This window comes from Mya arenaria, chromosome 5, assembly GCF_026914265.1.
Source record: "Mya arenaria isolate MELC-2E11 chromosome 5, ASM2691426v1".
Classification (NCBI taxonomy): Eukaryota; Metazoa; Mollusca; class Bivalvia; order Myida; family Myidae; genus Mya; species Mya arenaria.
The window spans coordinates 21438453-21461339 of NC_069126.1; the positions used below are offsets into that span (position 1 = coordinate 21438453).

The 22887-nt window shown below is 35.4% G+C and overlaps 1 protein-coding gene across 1 annotated transcript; it reads left to right on the forward strand.

The window, feature by feature from the left end:
• The first annotated feature begins 10013 nt into the window (after positions 1 to 10013).
• LOC128233861 (mitochondrial import receptor subunit TOM40 homolog) lies at positions 10014 to 19065 on the forward strand. Its single transcript, XM_052947729.1, has 8 exons — positions 10014 to 10341; positions 11817 to 11977; positions 13812 to 13913; positions 14563 to 14665; positions 15328 to 15459; positions 15769 to 15866; positions 16441 to 16537; positions 17345 to 19065. The coding sequence occupies exons 1-8, from the start codon at positions 10122 to 10124 to the stop codon at positions 17488 to 17490; spliced, it is 1059 nt and encodes a 352-aa protein (XP_052803689.1). The 5' UTR covers positions 10014 to 10121; the 3' UTR covers positions 17491 to 19065.
• Positions 19066 to 22887: the final 3822 nt, after the last annotated feature.

Here is a 22887-nt window from a genome sequence, read left to right on the forward strand (position 1 = left end):
TTATGTTTAAAATAAAAACCAATGTAAGACCGCCATACCTCCGAAATCTGATTCCTGTCCGTCCAGAATATGCTAGATAAAACCTAAGAAACTCCACAGATACCCCATTTATACATTGTAAAACGTCGTTGTATTACAATTCTCTTATTCCTTCCTCCATCCGGACATTGAACTCACTTGCCCCTACATTACAATCTGCCGATTCGGTACAACAATTTAAAAGATTACTTTGCAATACTCCTAAATTGCCGATCTATTTTAATACTGGCCCTAGGCACCTACAGATTCTTCATACAAGGTTAAGACTTTGCTGCAGCTCATTAAATCACGATCTATTTCGCAAAAACATCGTTCCCTCGCAAGCATGTGTCTGTGGGGAAGTAGAATCTGTTCGTCACTTTATGCTCAACTGTCCTCTGTTTAACATCAATAGAACACTTATGCTAACAACAATACACTCGCTGGTCCCTGGAACAGTTATCACCTTAAGTTTACTATTAAATGGTAATGTACGTTTTTCCGATTGTACTAATTCTAAAATATTTTCTTCCGTATACTCCTATATTGATTCTACTAAAAGGTTTCGCTGAATTCAATTGTATTTGCTGAATTACATGTGACTCAAAATTCATCTGTTTACTGAAAGACACAGAAACATCTTTTTTTCATTTTTTTTTTATCACACAATGATTATTCTATATATTACAAATTTCATGGATGTCCATATATGTTGTTTCCATTAACACATAAACATTTGTTAAGTTCCATTGCGATACATACATTTATGATGTATTTTGATGTATTATTTATAAATGCACGTATATTGAAAAGACAACCACATTAGTATATTGAACTGCTTACCACAGAAGAAAATGATCTTTATAAGCTTTTAGCTTTCGATCAAATTCTTAAATATTTAGAATATGATATATGTTGTCACTTGTATATTTTCATGAAATAAATATGTTTAAACCAAAGCAATATAATTTAGGATTTGTGGTCCTTGGCATTTTTCAATTACAGAAAACTTATGGCAAAGTTTCTTATTCTGTTTAAGTTTCTGGACAAATGTGTACATACTTTCAATTCAATTGGCATTTCGTTGAGCTTATCTTTATCAAAGTTTAAGTAGTATTTTTTTTTTTTTTTTTTTTTTTTTTTGGGGGGGGGAGGGGTTTTCTTTCTTTCATGACTTGATATTTATAAAACATATATTCAAATTCAAGACAGTCGAAACGACAACTTTATTCCGTATACAAATATGTGTCCGTGTCAAAACGCCCAGACTACTTTATCGTGAGGTTTCTTGGTGATATGCTTTCAAAGAAGAAATATATCCAATAAAATAGTAAAAGGTAGGTACATGATATCAAATTCACCGCCTGGTTTCCAAAAATGCAAGTAAATTTCGTAAGCAAGAAGCAATCGACCCAAAGTTACACTACATCGTTGATTATAAATTCTTGGATATTTTGAGAAAAATAAGAAAACATAATTTGTACAGATACCTATCCGGAAAAAAATGCAAGTGCTCTTTAAGCCCAAATTTGATAATTGAAATTGTCTTTCCTTTTATTTGCTCTACACACGTATCAAATGTGTGCATTATGCTTGCTAAATATTGATCCTCAAAACTAAATAAAAACAAAATTAACACATAATTAACACATAATATTAGTTGGTCCTACAAATCAACTTTTACATTGTGAAAGGCCCATACGCTTTACAAAATGGGCATGGCCCATTTCATGAAAGAATCTTAGTCGCAACTCACAAACGTTTACTCCGTAGGAATATTATATAAGGCATTAAACTGATTGGGTATACCATTCCCAAAACATTATTTTCATTTTAGATACTGGCCAAAGATCAATCTCAGAAATGTGTGGCAAAAATAACGAACATATGATGGCAAGATGATATCAATTTACTCCTAAAATTGACTAAGATTTTTATTAAAACGTGTCCATTACAGCTTAATGATAGGGTATTTTTTTATAAGTATCAAGAAGTGCATTCAAATCAAAACCCAGTTGTTAAAACAAACAGATAAGAAGTTTCCATTGTCAAATTTTCTGTGCCATCTCAGTTAGCCAGTATTTTTCCATGATATATGAAAAAACTATTAAGCTAATCTGAAGATATAACTATCGACCAAAAAATGGTAAATTAAATATATAAACCAGTTTAAGATTTCACCCAATAGAAACCATGTACACACATGAATTAAAAGAATGAAAATTACAACATGGACTGTTGGGGTGAAATTGACCCGTCTTCATACTCTCCTTCTTCGCTTAAATGTTTCCGACATTCCTACACGAAGAAATCTAAATGAAATTTATAAATGTATATATAGTGGAGAGTTGTAGATGCAAGCAAGATAAATGCTGGCGGGCCTTGTAAACTATTAAAAGATAATCAAGTTGAATGTAACTTAAAAACTTTTAAAATAAATGGAATATAAGAATGTATTATTGTCATACACGAGTATGAAATGACCGCACTGAAAAATAAAAGTAAAGGCAAAAATCATTTTTTCAATGATAACACATACTTTTGAAAAATGAAATTAAAGAACTTTCCTGTACATTTTTCACATCAACGACACACCAATGCCTAAAACATTTTATAGTTAAAATGAAAGACAAGAGAAAAACGTAGAGCCTCAATCAGATATAAAATAAATAAAAACATCCATCTACAAGTGCAACTACAGTTTTCAGACTTACTCGAACTGCTGTAAGCATCTGACCACGGAGTTTGCAGAGTCCGCGTTGCCCTAATCCTGATCTCACGAATAGGTGTGGAGATTTCACCAGATAACGGAATTGAGATGAAGGGTTGGAGCATGCTCCGGTACAGCTTCCTTATGTGACCAGTGTGTGTCTCCAGCTAAACTTTCAACACTGGCTGCCCTTCATACGGGATGTCGCCGATGCTGTTAGGTAACTATATCGCCTGTTTGCGAACTCTTCCGTCGGACAGGACCGTGTTCTGGTCGGCACGTTTCCTTGGCACTTCCGCTGCAATACGGTACGCGTACTGGAGGCGGGAAAAACAGTGGTAGAATAAAAGCTCTCATTGCCTAAAGAATAACCTAGAAAAGCGTCGACAGATAGACGTTGGTGCTTCCAAAACTTGAGAAAAGGAGGAGAATTACCGAACTACTCTTGGTTGCATTGTAGGCTTAGACCAAAGTCGGAACGTACTTTTTCCAATTGCCCGGTCGTCGCCCAACGTTCCCGGAATCTGCATATTTGTACGGTCCAATCGTTTGTGGTGGCCAATTGGATGGAACTGAGCTGCACGGGTTTTTCGAGACATTGGCGATACTGCACAGTCCTTTGATGACGCGGCTCTCAAAGTGGCGGCCTTGATCAAAATAAAGCTGTTCAAGAAAAGAGTAATGAACTGTGAAATTTTCATACAAGGTATAATCAGTGGTATTGGCTTTCTGATTACGACAGGGAATAGCCTTGGCATACCGCTGAAAGTGATCGGCAATGAACAGAATATATTCGCATCCACCCTATTACCTTTCGAGCTTCAGCAATTGAGACAGCAGGTGTCTTACGACAAACACACGGACGACAGAGGGATATAAGACGGTCGAAATCTGACTCCATGCCGGGCCAGTAGAAAGGAGCGAGCCAAAGAGTGGACTTCTCACGACCAGAATGACCAAAGTCACCGTGTTCACCACGAAAAGCAGGTACATTTGAGTGTTGAGCATCATCACCATAGAAGAGGCCGTTCTTTTTAGAACAAAGTTCTTGAGTGAAAGTCTACATAAATCAAGAAGACGGGATTTGTCATTTTTCGATGCCCCCCCCCCCCCCCACACACACACACCATCGGATGAGAACCGGAACTAAGGATGGAAATGACCTTGGCGCTGTCAGAACCTTTAGACTTTTCTGACTTCAAGTCTACCAGATTGATAGTTTGAATAGGGGGTAAATCTCTTCACTGTGAAAAGGGGAGCTTTAAACCAGACAAACTTTCGAAATCGAAACAGAAGCACTTTCAAACAGCTTTAGTCTCTTTAGCAAACAAAAGAAGTTCATGAATTAAACCATCATAATCGGAATTTAGTTTGCACTTTGTGCGCAGTTGAGCTAAAAACAGAACCAAAAAGATGTTGTCTAACAAAATTCAAATAATATTTCATACCATTAGAAAAAGAAATACTTCATAATATAATAATTTAATGCATGATTAAACAGAAACACTTTTTACTGCTTAAAATGATCTTAACTTACACAGGAAATAGTTCTTGACTTCGTCTTGAAGTACACATATTAGTATTTATTTATTCACCTTAATTTATCCTCGCAGAGAATTCCAAGTTTTGAGTGCAATTGAAAATGCATTTAAATTTATTTTATTGTTTATGTTATGAATATACAAGTTGAATGCACTGCCTCTGTTTTTTTCAACGGTGTGTGTTGTGTACAATAAGAGCATAAAGTAAAAGACCCGTTTGTATGTAAAGGGGTAAGCAAGATCCGAAACAGGATTTGTAAATAGGTTTATTTTATACAACAGTTTAACCACAACTAGCTATGGTTATTCGAATACATGAATATAATGCGCGAATGATATTCGCTGACCACTAGCTGGTAGGCGGAACTTATCAGATCCTGCAAAGCATGTCAGAGACCACTACAGTTTCACACCCATAACCAGAAAACAGCTATCTAAAATTGGCATTTATTATAAAAAATGTTGTGGGCATGATTAAGCTCTAACCGAACTGTTTGGCTCTATCACTAACTCTAAACATTTCTAAGTTTGCAAAATCTTTGTCTGAAGTCCTTTTGAGATTAATCATAAATATATCCCACAACTTTGTTTTGACACGTCTGAAGTATTTCGCTTTGTTTCCAACAGAAAACATTCAGTTTTTTTTATCCAGATGTAGAGATAGTTGGTTGTCAATAAGCCATCTGCTACAGATTCAACAATACCTAAACGGCTAGAAATAAAATCAAGATTCTGATGGGAGAAACTACATCTGCGTATAACAATAATATACAGTCTTTGCTGATGCTGAAGTCATTGCCATGACATAAAAAGGGAGGGGGTCAAGATTCTACCCAGTGGGACACAATAGGATATTGGTTGCTCTTCTGAAAATGTTTCATTAACATGAATAATTTGGGTACTGCCAGACAGATGATATTCAAACTAATTTACCGATTCCACCGCAATTCCATTCAACGTTTTACAATGTATTGTTTAACAGCGTCAAATGCTATAGGTCCAGCATTATCATTCCTGATTAAAGACCCTTTGATGAATGTTGGCGTATGTTATTAGTTAAATAAATGAGACCTAAATGAGTATCTGGCTCTAAACCCATATTGATGTTCATAGGGTAGCTTATTCGACACTGAAGAAATGTAAGTTTATAAAAACTGCTTGTTCTTAAAGTTTGAAACTTTACATGAAATGCTAACATGGTGACAATTTCCAACCCTAGAACCCTTTTAGAATAGCGGTTTAACACGGGTTGATTTTTCAACTGTTACATCAGACAGACATACAGACAGTTTAGTTCGACTTGTACATTGTATATCGTTAACAACACATATGTTTATAATGAGCAATGTCAACGTGTATGCATAGTAACAAACAATGTTGTGCAAACGAGTATATATATATACAAAAAAAGTTAATACGTTAAGACAAATTGTTTAACAATTTAAATCTTTATAATCTATTTAATTCAGGGACTTGACTTTTACTGTTACTTTAACAAACAGATATGGTTGGTTTAATAAGCTTACATCTGAAACCAGACGCTAAACCTGCCATACATCCAGTGCAACGTGTTCCGTTTGCTATCCAAGGTAGAAATAAAACGAAACTCGACAAAATGGTCAAAGATGAGGTAATTGCAAAGGTTATAATTCCTTCTCAATGGGTGAATAGCATGGTCACTGTTCAGATGCCAATGGATTACTGAGAATATGTGTAGATTCGTAAGACTTTAACGATGCGATCCTAAGACCGCACTATCCCTAAAGGTCTCTGGATAACGTACTACCAGATCTTACAGGAGTGACTTTATTCTCAAAACTGGATTCCCGAAACGGGTACTGTTCAGTTAAAGTTAGTGAATAGTCCTCTTACTTGACGGTATTCAACACTCAATTCTTTAAGTATCGTTTTCTACGTTTACCATACGGACTTTTTAATGCAATCGATGCTTTTGTACTAAGAAATGGACGAATGTTTAAAAGGTCTCACGCGGGTCAAGGTCTTAGATGATACTGAGGATTATGTAAACTAAAGACTACCGTTCTCAATCTCTGTAAAACTAGAAATTATGACAACATTAAATGTAAGTGCCGAGCGACTTTTAACAGTTCCACACGGCACTCACAAAATTGAACAGCCGAACATGACGCAAACCTCGACATTTCAATGCAAAAGTCTTTAATCTGAAGAAGTGTGTCATATTAAATGCTGACAAAATGGAAATCAAAAAGACTGAATTCTATTCTTTGGGCGAATGTAGACGTAACCCTACAGGTTGACGCAAGCCAAAATAGCCTTGGTTGTGTACTGTTGCAAAATGACAAACCTGTAAGTTTCACTTCGAAATCACTGACCAATGCATAGAGAAATTGTGCACAGATCACAAAAAAAATATATGCTGTCTTATTTGGCCTGAAAATGTTTCACCAAATGACCTATGGACGACACGTGAAAGTTCTGAGTGACCACAAGTCACTAGTCAGTATTTCACGTAATTGCATGCACGCATCACCTCCTCGTCTACAAAGAATAATACTTGTCCATGTCTCTGGAAATTCTAATCCAAATCGCCGGCACGTTTAGCCGCAACTACTTGGTTTATACTAATTTATTTTAGCTCGATTGAGACGAAAGCTGATAGCTTATAAGATCACTCTCGAGTCCGTTTCCTGGGCAGAAACCAGTACTGTGTCCTTTTTGAGAGGCCATGAGAAAGTACCCCTAGTGGGGATCGAACCCACAAGCTCTTGGATGAGAGTCGGACACCTGTACCACTAGACCTCTCTCACCCTCACTAGCCGCAACTACTTGTCTGACAAATATCCAGAATTATGCGACGGGTTAGACGTATATGTAAATACAGTAATGGCTAGCATTCACATAATTGATCAGCAGTCGAATAAGACACAGAAATGCAAACCGTGAGACGCAAAATTCTATTTTGTTGGCCTGAAAAGCGTGATAATTGTCCCAAAGCATACTCCCTTACTGGAAAATCCGGGATGAAATTACGGTCACTAATAACGTACTGCTCAAAGGCAACAAAGTAATTACACCTCAAATATGTAGACAGACGATGTTAGATAAGATTCATAAGTCACATTTGGGTGTAGAAAATGCACTCAAAGAACCCGTGAAATCATGTTTTGGCCTGAAATGGCAAAAGGCATTAAGGACAAGGTTCTCAGTTGTCCAATACGCATTGAAAACAGAAATGCTATTGCAAAAGAGCATATGCTTTCAAACACTGTTCTCGACCGACCTTGGGAAGTCCTTGCCACTGACATATTTCATTGGAATAATAAAGACTATATTGTGGTAGTAGACTTATACTCAAGATTCTTTGAAGTTGAACGACTACCAAAACTCAGGTTCAACACTATCATACACAAGATGAAAGGAGTGTTTGCAACACATGGTATTTCTTGCAAACTCATATCTAATAATGCCGGATCATACACTAGCGAAGGTTTTGAACAATTTACAAAAATTGTGGGGTTTTAGCATATTACATCTTCACCATCGTATTCACAAGGCAATGCCGTTGCTGAAAGATGCATTCAGACTAGCAAATTCATGTTCACAAAGCCAAAATGGAGGAAAATGATTCGTACATAGCCATACTAGAGTACTACCTCTCATCACTTTCATGTTGTAGTAGCCCTGCTGAACTATTGATGTCTCGCCATACAAGGTCAATTTTACTACTAACATCAGATCATCTACAGCCATAAACGTACGACAGAATCAATGCAAAAATGCAGAAAACTTAATTAACACATGTCAAAATCGTGTTATGGTAGGTCAATAAAATCTCTTAAAATACAATCCAAATGTGAACCTATATACGCCTTATACAAGGTAAAAATGGGTACCAGTGATTGTAAGGAAAATAGATGAGGGTATGTCGTACATTGCTGAGACTGCCGATGGAGGTTCGTATCGAAGAAATCGAAGACACTTGCTTAAGTCTAATGAAAAGCCATTTCAGATAATATAATTCAGTACACACACATCACAATCACATGATACACAGTCGTCCAGTTTGAAACTTCCTGAACAAGAATTACCTGATCAAATACCATCACAAAATGATACATCAAAACCAGAAAATATCAAACACGGTTAAATGGCATCACAGCCATTGAATTTCCCAGTAGTGCAAAAACAACAACAGTAAAGGCAACGGGTTGAAGATAATAATGATAAAAAAATAATGATGCCACTCGTACAACGTCAGGAAGACAAAGCGGGAAACCTGAGCGGCTGGATGTGAGAAAAATGAAGTTAACTAATAAAAAACAGTGTTTCTACGGTAGTTATTGTGTAAATATCCATTGTATTTTATTATTTTTATATAATATGTTTTATTTGTTTTATGTGAAATAGACAAACTGTGGAGACTCCGTCATGAATTTATAATAACATTAAACACTTATTTAACATTTATTTCATGTTTCAAGTGAAAAACAGCTCTAATTTAACCCAATATAATGATAAAGTGTCAGCCATAATTATCCAGACCTACAACCTATGGAGAAAACTTGACCAATTAGCGTGACATTTATCTAGCAGGGAACACCCAGAAACAAATCCTTTCCAAGCAAACCTTATATGATATCACTTGTTATCACTGTGGGTCAATGCTAGGTATTTTATACAGAAATTGTGCTTGTTGAAATAAATATTATTCAAACAGTCTCAGTCTACTTCAGAACTTTAATTTGCTTACTGTGAAATTGTATTAAAATTGATTCCTTCAATTTAATTTATGAAAAGAGAGATTATCTACACTACTCAAACATTATAAAAGACAATGAGCTAAATTATATTTCGTCTCTTTAATCATAACTCTATTGCATGTATTGCTTATCATAAGCTAATTTTGTACACTTTCATAGCACTTGTTAATCTGATTTCACGCAGTAAACATGCATGTAACCAAAACTTGGTGTCTTTGTAAATCTCACACCTATTCCATAGAATACAACAAAGTAAATCAGCCATAACATATATACATAGGTTTAAATCCCATGGTCCCAGGTTGATTACAAAACGACATAAATCTAGTCTGCAATGCAAATAATCTCAGGAGAACTTTCTTAAATCACATGTCCAGATTGTATATCTAATGCAGATAATCATTTACAATTGTTCCTGTGATGTTTTTTCATTGTGTTCTAACTATTCATTGATAATATGTTATATTGTGAGGATGGTACAGCACCAGCGTTTAAAGGTAAACTGCCTGCCTGAGTTGGCTGGCTGGCCTTATCACATATTGTGAACTATGAATAGCGGTATGAATGGATTCATTACAGTATAATGTTACAGTTCCTTACGAGATTTGACTACACACGGAATTTATACTTTCTTTGAATACAGGGACTTTCAATTCTCAGAATATCTGCATTGTCTTTATCATAACACAACCATATTTACATTCATAAAATAGTGATTACTTTATCTAAAAGTTACTGCCTTCGATAACTCTTTTTGTTGAGAACATGTAACTATGTTTTGAAAAAGTAATAAGCCACCACTTTCTGCTCTAATTATTTTCCACCAATCATATAATTGTAAAAAAAAATATATTAATATGTTTGCAGTTGGTTGCAAACTCAACATATGGCCAACGTCCTGGCACCTTTCACGAGCAGGACGAATACTAAAACCGATAAAAACATGCCGTTTTGACAAATTAATTGCTTTTCTCACAACTGTGCAAATTTCAATGTATCGGAAGTGACCTTGCGCATGGCAAGTGCACATGTAATTTTTGTTATTTAATCAGGAGTCTCATTTACAGTCAAATAATACGTTAACATAACCTTTGCAAACAGACACACATAATGGGAAACAGTACCTCCAGCCCGGCAAGTGCCCCGCCCCCTCCGGAATCTCCTCTAATCATTCCTCCTCCACCGGCACAAATCTCTCCAGCACCTGAACAATCACCGGCGTCTACGGATCTGCAGACAATACACAAGGAGATGTCTGATAATAAAAATATTCCGAATAAAAATGGTCTCAACCCAGGGACTTACGAAGAACTTCACAAGAAAACGAAAGGTGAATCAATAGTTTTGATTAGATGATGTAACATTCAGATGTCAGGGTTCGAATTTAGACTCGCATACTCGCAAAATGCGAGCGACATTTGGAAATTGCGAGTGACTTTTATTCAAGCTCGCAAAATTCTGGAGTGGCTTTATCTAGACCACAAAAAGGTTAAAAGGAAAGTAGAATAAACATGAAATTAATTCCGCTATGTAGTTGAATGTAACTATATAAACTATTAACTATAAAATAACTTTAATAGGTCTGTGTTCAGTACTGTTTACACGGGGAAAATTGAAGATTTTAATTTGCTGTACTTTTTCCGACTAAAGAAAAACATGAGAATTTGATAATGAATTCTGCTTGTTTGTCTAAAGACAATATAGTTATACCAACATATCGCACACCAGTTTAAAGGTAATTGACTCTTCTTTCCATGTCACTTATTTAAAAATGGATTGTTTATATGTTGGTTGAGAAATTTACATAAAACTGGACTCTACCATGAAATCGGGTTACATACCTTGTTTCTTTTTTGTATATCAAAGACACTAAATATCTTCAGATGTGTTGTTTCTCTCATTGTATGTACCCAAAATGGTTTTAAACAATATTTTAGTGACAAACAATGATCCAGATGCCTGTGGTATGAATCAGTCGGCTTGTGACGTTTAGGGAACAAAATGAATATCCAAATGTTAAAAAAGTTCCCTATACGCGCATTATTGTGGGTAAGGGGCAGGGTGCATTGTTTTAACACACCCCTATGACTATGGTCCCCTACATTATGTTAAAAAATCCCATACTCCTTTAAAATGATGTGAGAACTGTAACCAACGCTTACAAAGAAATATATATTTTATTCTATCATCTCGTAAAGGGTGACGACACGCCCCTGTATTTTCCCATATTTGCTGAGATGACCATGTTCAAGAGGTCATAAATTTGTCAGATCTCCACCAAACTCTACAATTTTGGGCTTTCCTTGTATAGTAAATACTCATCTTTTAGAAAATGTACACTTTTACCGAAAGCTCATCTTTTAGAAAATGTACACTTTTACCAAAAGCAAGTGCAATATCAAACCCGAAATGCAAAAAAAGGTAACTTTACGAACGCTCTACCCACTAAATTCACCCAAGTTTTCCAGACTTACATGCATAATTTCGCTATTGCATCCTCCATTCAACATGTGTGCCTTAGAGAAACCATATATCTATCACGATACCTGTAAAATGGAAGTCAAATGTCATCCCATATCTGTACTGGTAACCTTGGGGAAGCATCGTATCAGGAACACTCAAATAAATAATTATATTGTAAAATCTAAACATTGTTTCCTCAATATGCAAGCCTTCTGTTTTTGTGGGAAAATAGATTGAAGAGAGGATCTTTTCTCTCCTCCAAGAGGGAAGGAAGCAGAATATTGGCGTCTGTTTTATAAGAAGGAAAAACCTGATATCATCGATAATCTTTTGCACTTTCAGAGTTATTCCCTCAAGTGTTTGACGGGGGTAAGATCCTGATCAGCAAGCCACTGAGCAGTCATTTCCAGATTTCCCACTCCCTTATACTTGCAAATCCAATGACATCAGGCTACAGGTTTGGAGCTACATATGCTGGCACCAAGCAGTTTAGTCCACAGGAGGTAAACAAGATGCATTGTAAAAGTTCAGTTCAGAACTGTGCTGTATTGTTCCAACAGTTTTCAACTCTTAAAATTTTAAAAAGAATTTTATTTGTTACTATTACACAAGTTGAAGCAATTTCTTTATTTTTGATAATGTAGGGCATTGGCTGAGCGTTTTGTGCATTGGCCATCCTATTCACAGCATTCTTTTTGAATACTTTCAGTACAGCATAATTGAGTTCAACAAAAAAAGAACTAATTTTAGTCAACTTTTTGTAAAAATGAAAGATAATTATGCAGGGTGTTTTTCTTTGGCCATTTTCATAGGTGATAAAAGACTTGTTGTTCCCAATGCCTTAATATAGTTCTATTAGGGTTTATGTTTTTTCCACACTCCATGAATACATTCTAAAACAACATTCCTCGCAGTAGTGGTTGGTTGGTCCACTGATAAGGGAAAAATAGCTTTATTTTGGCAAAAAGGGGGAAATACTACATGTACCATGATTCTGTTGTTTTTTTAACAAACCTATTGACATTTTTATGAATGGCACTAAAAAGTTACATTTGCTTTATATTTCTTTACCTGGGTAGGGGAAATATGTATCCTTTTACAGGAGGGGAACCCCCAACAAGGGTCGCAAAAACACTGCCTAAGATATACATGTAGGTCATTTTAGCCAGGGTTCCCGCTGGCGCTCGCCATTGTCGCCATTTGCGCCAAAATCGCAGAAGTGGCGACAACTTTTCAAATTTGGAAAATTTATGGAGACAACGATTATTTTTGAAAATATTTTTTTTAAATGACGTAAGCAGTGCCCATGCGGCCTGCATTATAATCGATTCTGTCACTGCCATAAATCAAGCGCATCTGCTGATGCAAATCCGATAATTAGGGCAAGCAGTCACGACCCAGTCAACACCTCGCTAATTATTGCTATTATGTCTCTTATTAATTAGTTAACGATTTTAAGATTTAGCTCAACAGCTTTGTTGTTGCGTAATTACCGTGTTAGTTTTAAAAATGCAAATCATAGAATTTGAGGTTGTCGGAAAGACACGTGATATGCAAATTTCATAATTACGTTTACGCGATAAAAATAGATTTGCTTTCGGTTTGGTCGCAATTTGTAATTGCTATAAATGCAACATTTTAGGGGGTTAGAAAGTGTCAAAAAGATTAATATAAGTATTGGATATGCTTACAAATAAATAAAACTAAATCCCATTTAATAAGGCTTCCAATAAATTGGCTGGAGTAAAGAGTAGACACTATTTTATTAGGACAGTATGGCCTTGTTTGACAATGTATATTTCTTTGAATTTCCATTTATTTTAAATTTATCTCATAATTTCATAGTTGTATTCTTTAATTCTATGACACTTTTGTATGCAGGCATTAGACTGAAATCAGCATATTGATGTTTATGTCGCATTTTTGGCAATATTTTCATTTTTTTAATTTATATATCCTTGTCCATATATTTTGTCAATAGATTAACAATTTGCTAATTTCTTGTGCTTCATGTACAACAATATTATATTATGTTCTGCACGACAGTGTGCTAATAAAATGCAATTTAAGGCTCTTAAAATGCTTAAACCCCATGAGCTTCAAGGGGGCTTCGCCCCCTCTCAACCCCCACAAGGGCGCTGCCCTGGACCCATAACAGGGCCTTTCGCGGCCCCCTTAACCCCCTGCGAAAAAGTGGCGACAACTTATTAGAACCCAGGGGGAACCCTGACAGCGAAAACACACTTGATTTTGCTGTTGATTTTTGTATGACAATTAGAACATGTATGGAAACCCTTATATAATACTTTTAACTATTTTGATATATCTTATTTACAGGCTTACCCAGTTATCCTTGGTGATACCGATATTAGCGGAAATCTCAATGCAAATATCATACATGCCTTTACTCGCAACACTTTGAGCAGATTTGTAGCACAAGTAAGTATATGGGAGTAAAGTATTTGAATTTCTATATAGTAAAACAAATTAAACAAATAGTCTATTATGGGACCTATGAAATGTATTAAAAAATGAATATTTATAGTTAAATGAATTTTTATAGTTATACATGTATTTTAATCAGTTCTCCACCTTTGGAGCATATAAATCAAGTGTTATAAAGCAATCATTAGCCTCCAATGTCAACGAAAACAACTAGGAGGATTCATTTCTGAAAATACTTATAATATTTGATGAGGCTAGAAATGACTTGTGTGTTCCAAATTATTCAAAATGTTATTAATATTAATCATTCCAAAAGTTTATGTTCCCATGTTGGAACCACTTTCTCTTATTTTGACATAAAATAAGTCTAGATTATGAAATGAGTGATTGACTAAATTGGCCTCTCTGGTTATGTCTGAAAAAAAGTTTAATTGCCAAAATCATTTGATTAATAATACAAATTCAATTAAGAGGATTGTTATGAGAAAATTGTAATGATTCTATCACTTCAATCAACTTGAGTATAATTTATGTAAAAACATTTATGACAAGTTTCTTATCATTATTTAAAAAATCCAAAATCTAAATAGTATTTCTGGATGGTTTGTGTGTTTGTTTATTAAAATTTGTCTTCTGCATTTAGTTCCAAGGTGATAAGATGAACACCCAGTTTGTGACAGACTTCAAGGGCAGTTCTTACACCGCTTCCATCACTGCAGCCAACCCGGACCTCATCAACGCCTCCGGTCAGTTCTTGTGTATTATTTCTTCAGATTCATGATTATATTGGGATGAAGGATTAAAAAGTCAGTGAAATTACCCTGTTGACCAAGGAGTCACAATCCTAATATATAATTACATGGGGTATGAATTTGTAACAAGTCTTGCTAAATAACTTTCAAATTTTGAGCAGGTCTGGCTACCATTTTACCATACACAGCTATCAAGCATGCAAATTTGTTCTGAAGTTGAACAACATGTTTGCGCATGTTTATCTGTTGTATAATAAGTAATATTTATTGGTTTTTGCTAAACTATGCAACATTGATGTATCAATATGAATAATAACATAAACTCATTACAGGGTTTTTTATGAATCTTGGTTGCATTATTGTTTAAGTACATGTACTGTACAGCATTCTTGTGAAAGTACATGTACTTAATCATGTCTATTGTGTTTTGTCTACACTATTTGTATTTTCACTTACAAAGTTACTGCTTATTTTATTTCTAGTTGATGTATTCTTATAGATCATGGTGTCTGACTAATGTTTCTTAAGTGTTTATTGATACCTGAAACTACATGCTTATATATTCCACAAACAGTGTTAAATAATATACCAGGGAAAATACTACCAATCACAAAACTATATTGTTTCACTGTGTAACATGCTGTATTATATTTCAGGAATTGTGATAGCTCATTACCTACAGCGAGTGACCAAGTCCCTGGACCTAGGTGCGGAGTGCATGTACCAGAGAGGGGGCCAGGTTCCCGGTGGCCAGATCGCAGTCATGGCTCTTGCAGCTCGCATCCATGGTAACCATGGAGATGGAAATATATTTAAGAAATATTTTTTCACAATTGTGGCTTTATGCTGTGCTATCACTTATAATTATTTCCTCACATTGCCTTGTTGTAGTAATAGAAATTACTGCAAAAAACTTCAAAATTAAATAATGTTATGCAGTCTTGTTTTGTTTCCTATAATTGTAAGTTTATAAAAAGGCTGTTGTTGTTTTTTTAAATTCATCTACACATAAGATATATGAAAACATGGAATGTATATAGTCATATAGTATTTATATAACTAACTTTATTTTTAAATGAAGCTGTCTGTTTATTAAGGTGAAAAGCGTCAGTTGTCGGCTAACCTGATACCAATGGGTCCAGGTGGTCTGGGGGGCCATTTTACATACTATCACCGTATCAACGAGCATCTTCAGGTAAGCCATGGTTAACGATGGATTTGTGAAAGTAATTGACATGGTGTTGGGCAAGTCCAAATATATTTGAAAAGTTATAACTGTTGACACTATGGAAAGATATAAAAGCCCTGGACAGACAAATCCACATGGGCTTTTATATCAATAGAATTAACTTGTATTTAAGTTAAATGTACAGTGGGTTAACATTAATCCTTTAAGTGTCCTATCAATACTAATTGGTGAAGGAATTTATTGATAATACCCATTTGAGTTTACTTGTACAAAACAAAATAATTCTTCAATGTCTTCTAACATCATTGGCTTGGAAGTGTACTCTAGTAAAGAAATTTGAATGAAACTTGTTTCACATTGGTAAATAATTAGTTTCATCCACTAAACAGAATGGTATGCATTTTTGATGTTCTACAGAAAATAGAATGCCTTGTTTTGGACGTGCCCTCACTTTGTCTCTTCTATTTTCTTTAAAATGTTCAAAATATATTTAAAGTGGCTTGTGTATATGGAAGGAAAATAATGGGGTTGGGAGAAATAGTTGTTCATCAATTGTTCATTTTTTTTTATTGAACTACAGGTTGGGGCTGAGCTGGAGACGAGTGCTGGTATGGGAGAGGCTGTTGCAAGCGTGGGCTACCAGCAGGAGATACCAAACGCTGGTGTTAACTTTAAGGGTAATTTACATTTTTTTCTAACACTTTCATGTGTACTTGAAAAGAACACTCTATTAAAGTAAATAGTAAAAGATAGTTTTAAATGATGAATTTAGATGCTTAGATTTTTCAAAAACTTAATGGCAGTATTATGGATATAAAGATTATGTCAAAATTACAAATATTTTTATTATCTCAAAAAAAAAATGATGGATTCTGTATGAATGACATTGCTGTGCCTTTTAAGAATTATGTGCCCTTTAATTATTTTTGTAAAAGGTAGCACACCTTGTATTGATAACTGTATTTTGTGATGTTTGAATGTGTACATATCTGTTTATTCAATCATCTTTGTTTATATATATATATATATATAAATATTTTTCCAAAGGAGTAAATAATGATATTTATCAACCTAGTCTAAAAATAACAAATATCTTTTTTTGTACGTAAAAGAGGATATAAAATAATATGCACTAAATTCATTTATTATATATGCATAAAAAATCTGCAAGCAATACATATCGCATTATACACTTGTCCTTATTCCACTAACTGCAATTCTTATGTATACAATTGATGTCAGACTTCAAAGTAGTGAGTCATAAAATGTAATTAATTGTTCAAATAGTATATGTATTTAATAAAAGAGTTATAAGTTCTGCATTTTTATTCGGAATTCATACTCAACTTGGGTGGAATTTCGCTCCCTGTTAGCTCTTCGAAAATCAGAATCTGCAAAAGGTCATGAAGTCTAATACAATGTCACCGATCAAAGAGCAATACTAGCATAACATAGTGATGATGTTTGCATATTCCTCATTTCAGGTCTTGTGGATACAAATTTAACTGTGCAGGCAACTTTAGAGAAAAAGATGTTAGAATCACAGATACCAATAACTTTTGTACTAAGTGCATTTGGTAATCCTTCAAAATCGGACTTCAAGTTTGGTGTAGGTATGATGCTAGGCTGAGGAAAGTGTTGATAGTAGTGATTTTATGAGCGCAGAACTGGGAACTGCTGGACTGGTTTATCAAATAAACAGCCTTTTGTATTGAGAAAAGTGAATAGATTTGTGCAGCTTTGGATGAGCTAAGTAATGATGTTTTTAAAAGAATGAATATCAGCTGAAAACAAGGAGTTATGTTGTGGCTTCATTTTAGAAAGAAAAACTTAAAAACAAAAATAGATGATAAATAACTAGTAGATCTATGAAATTATGAACTGAAAAGTGTGTTTGGATTATGAATTGATTTAAGATCCTTCCTGGATCAACTAGCCTGATTTCTTGCAATACTTCCTGGATCAACTAGCCTGATTTCTTGCAATACTTCCTGGATCAACTAGCCTGATTTCTTACAGTACATCCTGGATCAACTAGCCTGATTTCTTACAATACTTCCTGGATCAACAAGCCTGATTTTTTGCAATACTTCCTGGATCAACAAGCCTGATAATTGCAATACTTCCTAGCTCAACTAGCCAGATTTCTTGCAATATTTCCTGGATCAACAAGCCTGTTTCTTACAATACTTCCTGGATCAACAAACCTGATTTATAACAGTGCTTCTTTGACAAAAAAGCTTGATTTTGAGCAAGCTGGACAAACATTCTACCATTGGAGAAGCCCTTTGTTTGACTTATGCTATCCACATTGTTTGGGCTTTCTTATGATACAATGTATTGGTTGGCTATATATGTTGTGCGACTTATGGGTATTTTTAAAGGAAGAAGTAATTCTTCAACACTTAAAATTAAGGGGTCAACATTCTCTAAAATGTATTTTATATTGCATGGAGATGTATACTTAACAACTACAGATGTAAACATGATTTTAATTCTGGATGATTTCTTCCAGAAAGTTTAGTCTGGGCATTAAGTTTGTTGATACATGTAGGTTAAATTATTAACCTGCATCTTAATAATGTAATTCTTTGTACTGAAAGGACATGGAAGTACAAAACTAGAATTGGTAAAAATTGTACAAATTGCATCAACAATTATAAAAATATGAACATGTAGTCAACATTTGATAAAACATATAAATAATATTTTTTCTACCAATATTTATTTCTGTCTGGATCCAAATCAGTATAAATGGATAGCTAACCAAAAGAGATTTCATCCTAATAAAGCAAGCATCCGTTTATCGTATAAAACTGAGACACATTGTGAAATGAGGTATTTGGCATTTCACATATGTCTGTTAAATGTATTGAGCACCTAGCAGCATTTAAAATAATAAAAATGTGGTAGTTACCGTCATAATTATCAGCCGTGTTCATCTTGCATGCTCAGGAGGAGGCCTGACACTGCCAGGTACTTATATACATGCATTGAAATGTTTTAGCTCATATTGAGTGTTGCTCAGAAAACAATAGTAACTGTAAACTTTACTATAATCAGTTACTGCAGTTTTGCGAGCAACGCCTTTCAATGAACACTGAACAAACCAGTCTGTTTTACTTAGTGTGGTTGTGTGTATTCTGCACATGTTAATGATAAATTGATATTTGTTTACAGAATTTTAATAAAGAATGAAAATGTGTCACATTGTCTTGAAAAGTTTTTCTAGATATTTCAATTATTTTCCTTACGATTTCACTGAAGATGTGTTTGTGTCTGTCTGTCTGGAAAACTGGATCTAAGTATAGGTTAGCTAGGTTAACAAAACCTGGTATTTGGTTTTAAAGGCAATGGGGAGATTATAAACAGCATTTTTTCTTCGGTTGGACAGAAAATGGGTTTGCTTTGCAAATGAAAATAGTAAATAACAGCATTCTTGAATGGATTTGGATCTGGAAGTGGTTTGTTTCCTTTCACTGTCCAACCTTTTGGAAAGCCATGAAGTGAAATTAACGCGATGTTTGTCAATATATATTTAAACTAACCAATATATTTTCGGATTCGAATAATGCGCAAAAACTGTGAAGATAAATCTGGCAGAAGTCTAAATAAATGAAAGTTAAATTTATAAAACTTGACATGTTGATAGAGGGAAAATAATCTCGTCATTGACGTCTGATGAGCGAACATGTGTTAATGTGGCATCAGAAATAGTCGAACATACTAAAATGCCACCCACATTTGACTTGAGCATAACTAGACATATATAAAAGACACGTTTATAATACAAAGTATGTAAATGGACAGTGATCAGGAGACTATTCAATGTTTCTAATTATTTAGTTATATCGTCTGTTAATCTATCAATATCTCCTGCCATCCCAGTGATTTCTCAAGAAGTATGCGAGCTAGTTATTTAAATCTTGGTTTGAGGTTAGAGGACAAAAGATGCACCTTTTTTCATTGGACATCTTGTGGTTGCTATGGTAACAAACCGGTAGGCCCCCAAGGATACGAGCCTTTCATATTTGTATTTGCTCCATATGATTATCCATGTATGCTATACTCGATTTTATTCTGCATTAAATGAAAACAAGTTGTTTTAACTTTGATGTATTTATTACTCTCTCGCTCGTTATACGGCTGAGGAATAAAACTCGTTCCTACTCGTGTTTATGTGTGCGTGTGTGCGCTATACACCAATATTTGGGCATAATAGAAAAAAATACAACTCAAACTTTGATAAAGGCTTGCATAAAATATACTGATTTTATCATTTGCGTGAACATATCTTATTTGCCCAGAAAGTTTATACAAAATTATATACTACATGTATGTCATATGTTTTCTTTAATAAGAAACGATATTTCAGACAGAAGAAACAAAAATGTTTTTTTTTTGCCTTCCTGCCTTCATCACTTTCCTTCACTCGCCCATTTCTATATGCAACTCGCAGAAAAAGGCTAAATCCCAACCAGCGCCTACCCCGGTTTTTAACTTTTCATTTAGGGCGTAATACAGCGTCCCAACTACATTCTAATGGATAGAGCCCACGTGATTATTGACTTGTTGTTTTTTTATGTCTCCCCCTCTCTGGGGGAGACATATTGTTTTTGCCCTGTCCGGTAGTCCGTCAGTCCGTCCGTACGTCACACTTCGTTTCCGATCGATAACTGGAAAACCGCATGACCTAGGATCACCAAACTTGGTAGGGAGGTTGGTCGTGAGGTGTAGAGGATCCCTATTGTTTTTGGGGTCACTAGGTCAAAGGTCAAGGTCGCGGCGACCCCCAATATAAAAAACATTTCTGCTCAAAATCTTGAGAACGGTTTGACCTAGGTTCACCAAACTTGGTAGGGAGGTTGGTCATGAGGTGTAGAAGATCCCTATTGTTTTTGGGGTCACTAGGTCAAAGGTCAAGGTCGCGGCGACCCCCAATATAAAAAACATTTCTGCTCAAAATCTTGAGAACGGTTTGACCTAGGTTCACCAAACTTGGTAGGGAGGTTGGTCATGAGGTGTAGAAGATCCCTATTGTTTTTGGGGTCACTAGGTCAAAGGTCAAGGTCGCGGCGACCCCCAATGTAAAAAACATTTCCGCTCAATATCTTGAGAATGGTTTGACCTAGGTTCACCAAACTTGGTAGGGAGGTTGATCATGAGGTTTAGAAAACTCCTATATTTTGGGGGGTCACAAGGTCAAAGGTCAACGTCGCTGTGACCTCTAATGTAAAAAAATATTTCCGTGCAATATCAGGAGAATGCTTTGATCTAGGTTCACCAAACTTTGAAGTGAGGTTGGTCATGATGTCTAGATGATCCCAATTGTTTTGGGGGTAACAAGGTCAATAGTCAAGGTCGTGGTGACCTTCCATGTAAAAATCATTTGCGTGTAATATCTTTATGTCTCCCCCATTCATGGGGAGACATATTGTTTTTGCCCTGTCCGTCAGTCAGTCCATCAGTCTGTCAGTCAGTCAGTCAGTACGTCACACTTCGTTTCCGCCCAATAACTATAGAACTCTTAGACCCAGGAACTTCATACTTGGTATGCTAGTTGGTCATGACTAGTAGATGACCCCTATTGAATTTGGGGTCACTAGGTCAAAGATCAGGGTCAACGTGACCTTGAGGTGAAGAAACGGTAACTCAATAACTAAAGATCCTTTGGGTCCAGGAACTTCATACTTGGTATGCTAGTTGTTCATGACTATTAGATGACTCCTATTGATTTTGAGATCAAAAGGTCAAAGGTCAAGGTTACCTTCAGGTAAAAAATGTTATGTTGGCAGTGACCTTAAGCTTAAAAATGGTTTCTGCTCAATAACTAAAGAAAGCTTGTACCCAGGAACTTCATAGTTGTTCATGACTAGTAGATGACTCCTATTGATTTTGAGATCAGTAGGTCAATGGTCAAGGTCACCGTGACCTTGAGGTGAAGAAACTGTTTCCGCTCAATAACTAGAGAACGCTTGCAACCAGGAATTTCATACTTGGTATGCTAGTTGGTCATGACTAGAAGATGACCCATATTGATTTTGAGATCACTAGGTCAAAGGTCAAGGTTGCCATGACCTTGAAGTGAAGAAAAAGTTTCCGCTCAATAACTAAAGATCCTTTGGTTTCAGGAACTTCATACTTGGTAAGCTAGTTGTTCATGACTAGAAGATGACCCCTATTGATTTTCAGATCAAAAGGTCAAAGGTCAAGGTTACCTTCAGGTAAAAAATGATACGTTGGCGGTGACCTTAAGCTTAAAAATGGTTTCTGCTCAATAACTTAAGAACGCTTGTACCCAGGAACTTCATTCTTGGTACGCTAGTCGGTCATGACTAGTAGATGACCCCTATTGATTTTGAGATCAGTAGGTCAAAGGTCAAGGTTGCCATGACCTTGAGTTGAAGAAATGGTTACCGCTCAGTAACTAAAGAACACTTGCACCCAAGAACTTAATACTTGGTATGCAAGTTGGTTATGTAGATGATCCCTATTGATGTTGTGATCAGTAGGTAAAAGGTCATGGTCACGATGACTGTGAGCTGAAAAATGGTTTCCGATCAATAATTGAATAACGCTTGCGCCCAGGAACTTCATACAATTCAAACTTCGTTTACATTTTCCATGATTAATCAACAACACTTTCTTCTCTTCACTATTTAATATAATCGAATAAACCAAACTTCACTGCTGGTTTGTCTCCAGTCCAAAGTTACAAATTTCATGTCCATCATTTATTTTTTCTCAGCTACGACCACACAATAGGGGAGACAAGCGCTTTTTCAAAAAAGCAATCTCTAGTTTTAATATCTCCTTTACCGACATTTCACGAAGAATGGTAGAACATACTTCTTCCCAACTACTTTCTAAGTGGTACGAACCCGTGCAATCTTTTGTCCACTTAATTCTTGTTTTGTTTCTGATGTATTCTCGTATCTCCAGATCGAGTTCATCTACAGGAATATCTTCTTTAACCATTGTTATAACCGGTTTTTGAAATTCTAAAGCTTCCCGCAATTCATAGTTA

Excerpts from the sequence above, each read along its gene's own strand:
- LOC128233861 (XM_052947729.1), top strand. The coding sequence starts at position 10,122 with ATGGGAAACAGTACCTCCAGCCCGGCAAGTGCCCCGCCCCCTCCGGAA. Across the intron at positions 10,342-11,816 it reads ACTTCACAAGAAAACGAAAG|AGTTATTCCCTCAAGTGTTT; the intron begins GTGAATCAATAG and ends TTGCACTTTCAG. Across the intron at positions 11,978-13,811 it reads AGCAGTTTAGTCCACAGGAG|GCTTACCCAGTTATCCTTGG; the intron begins GTAAACAAGATG and ends TCTTATTTACAG.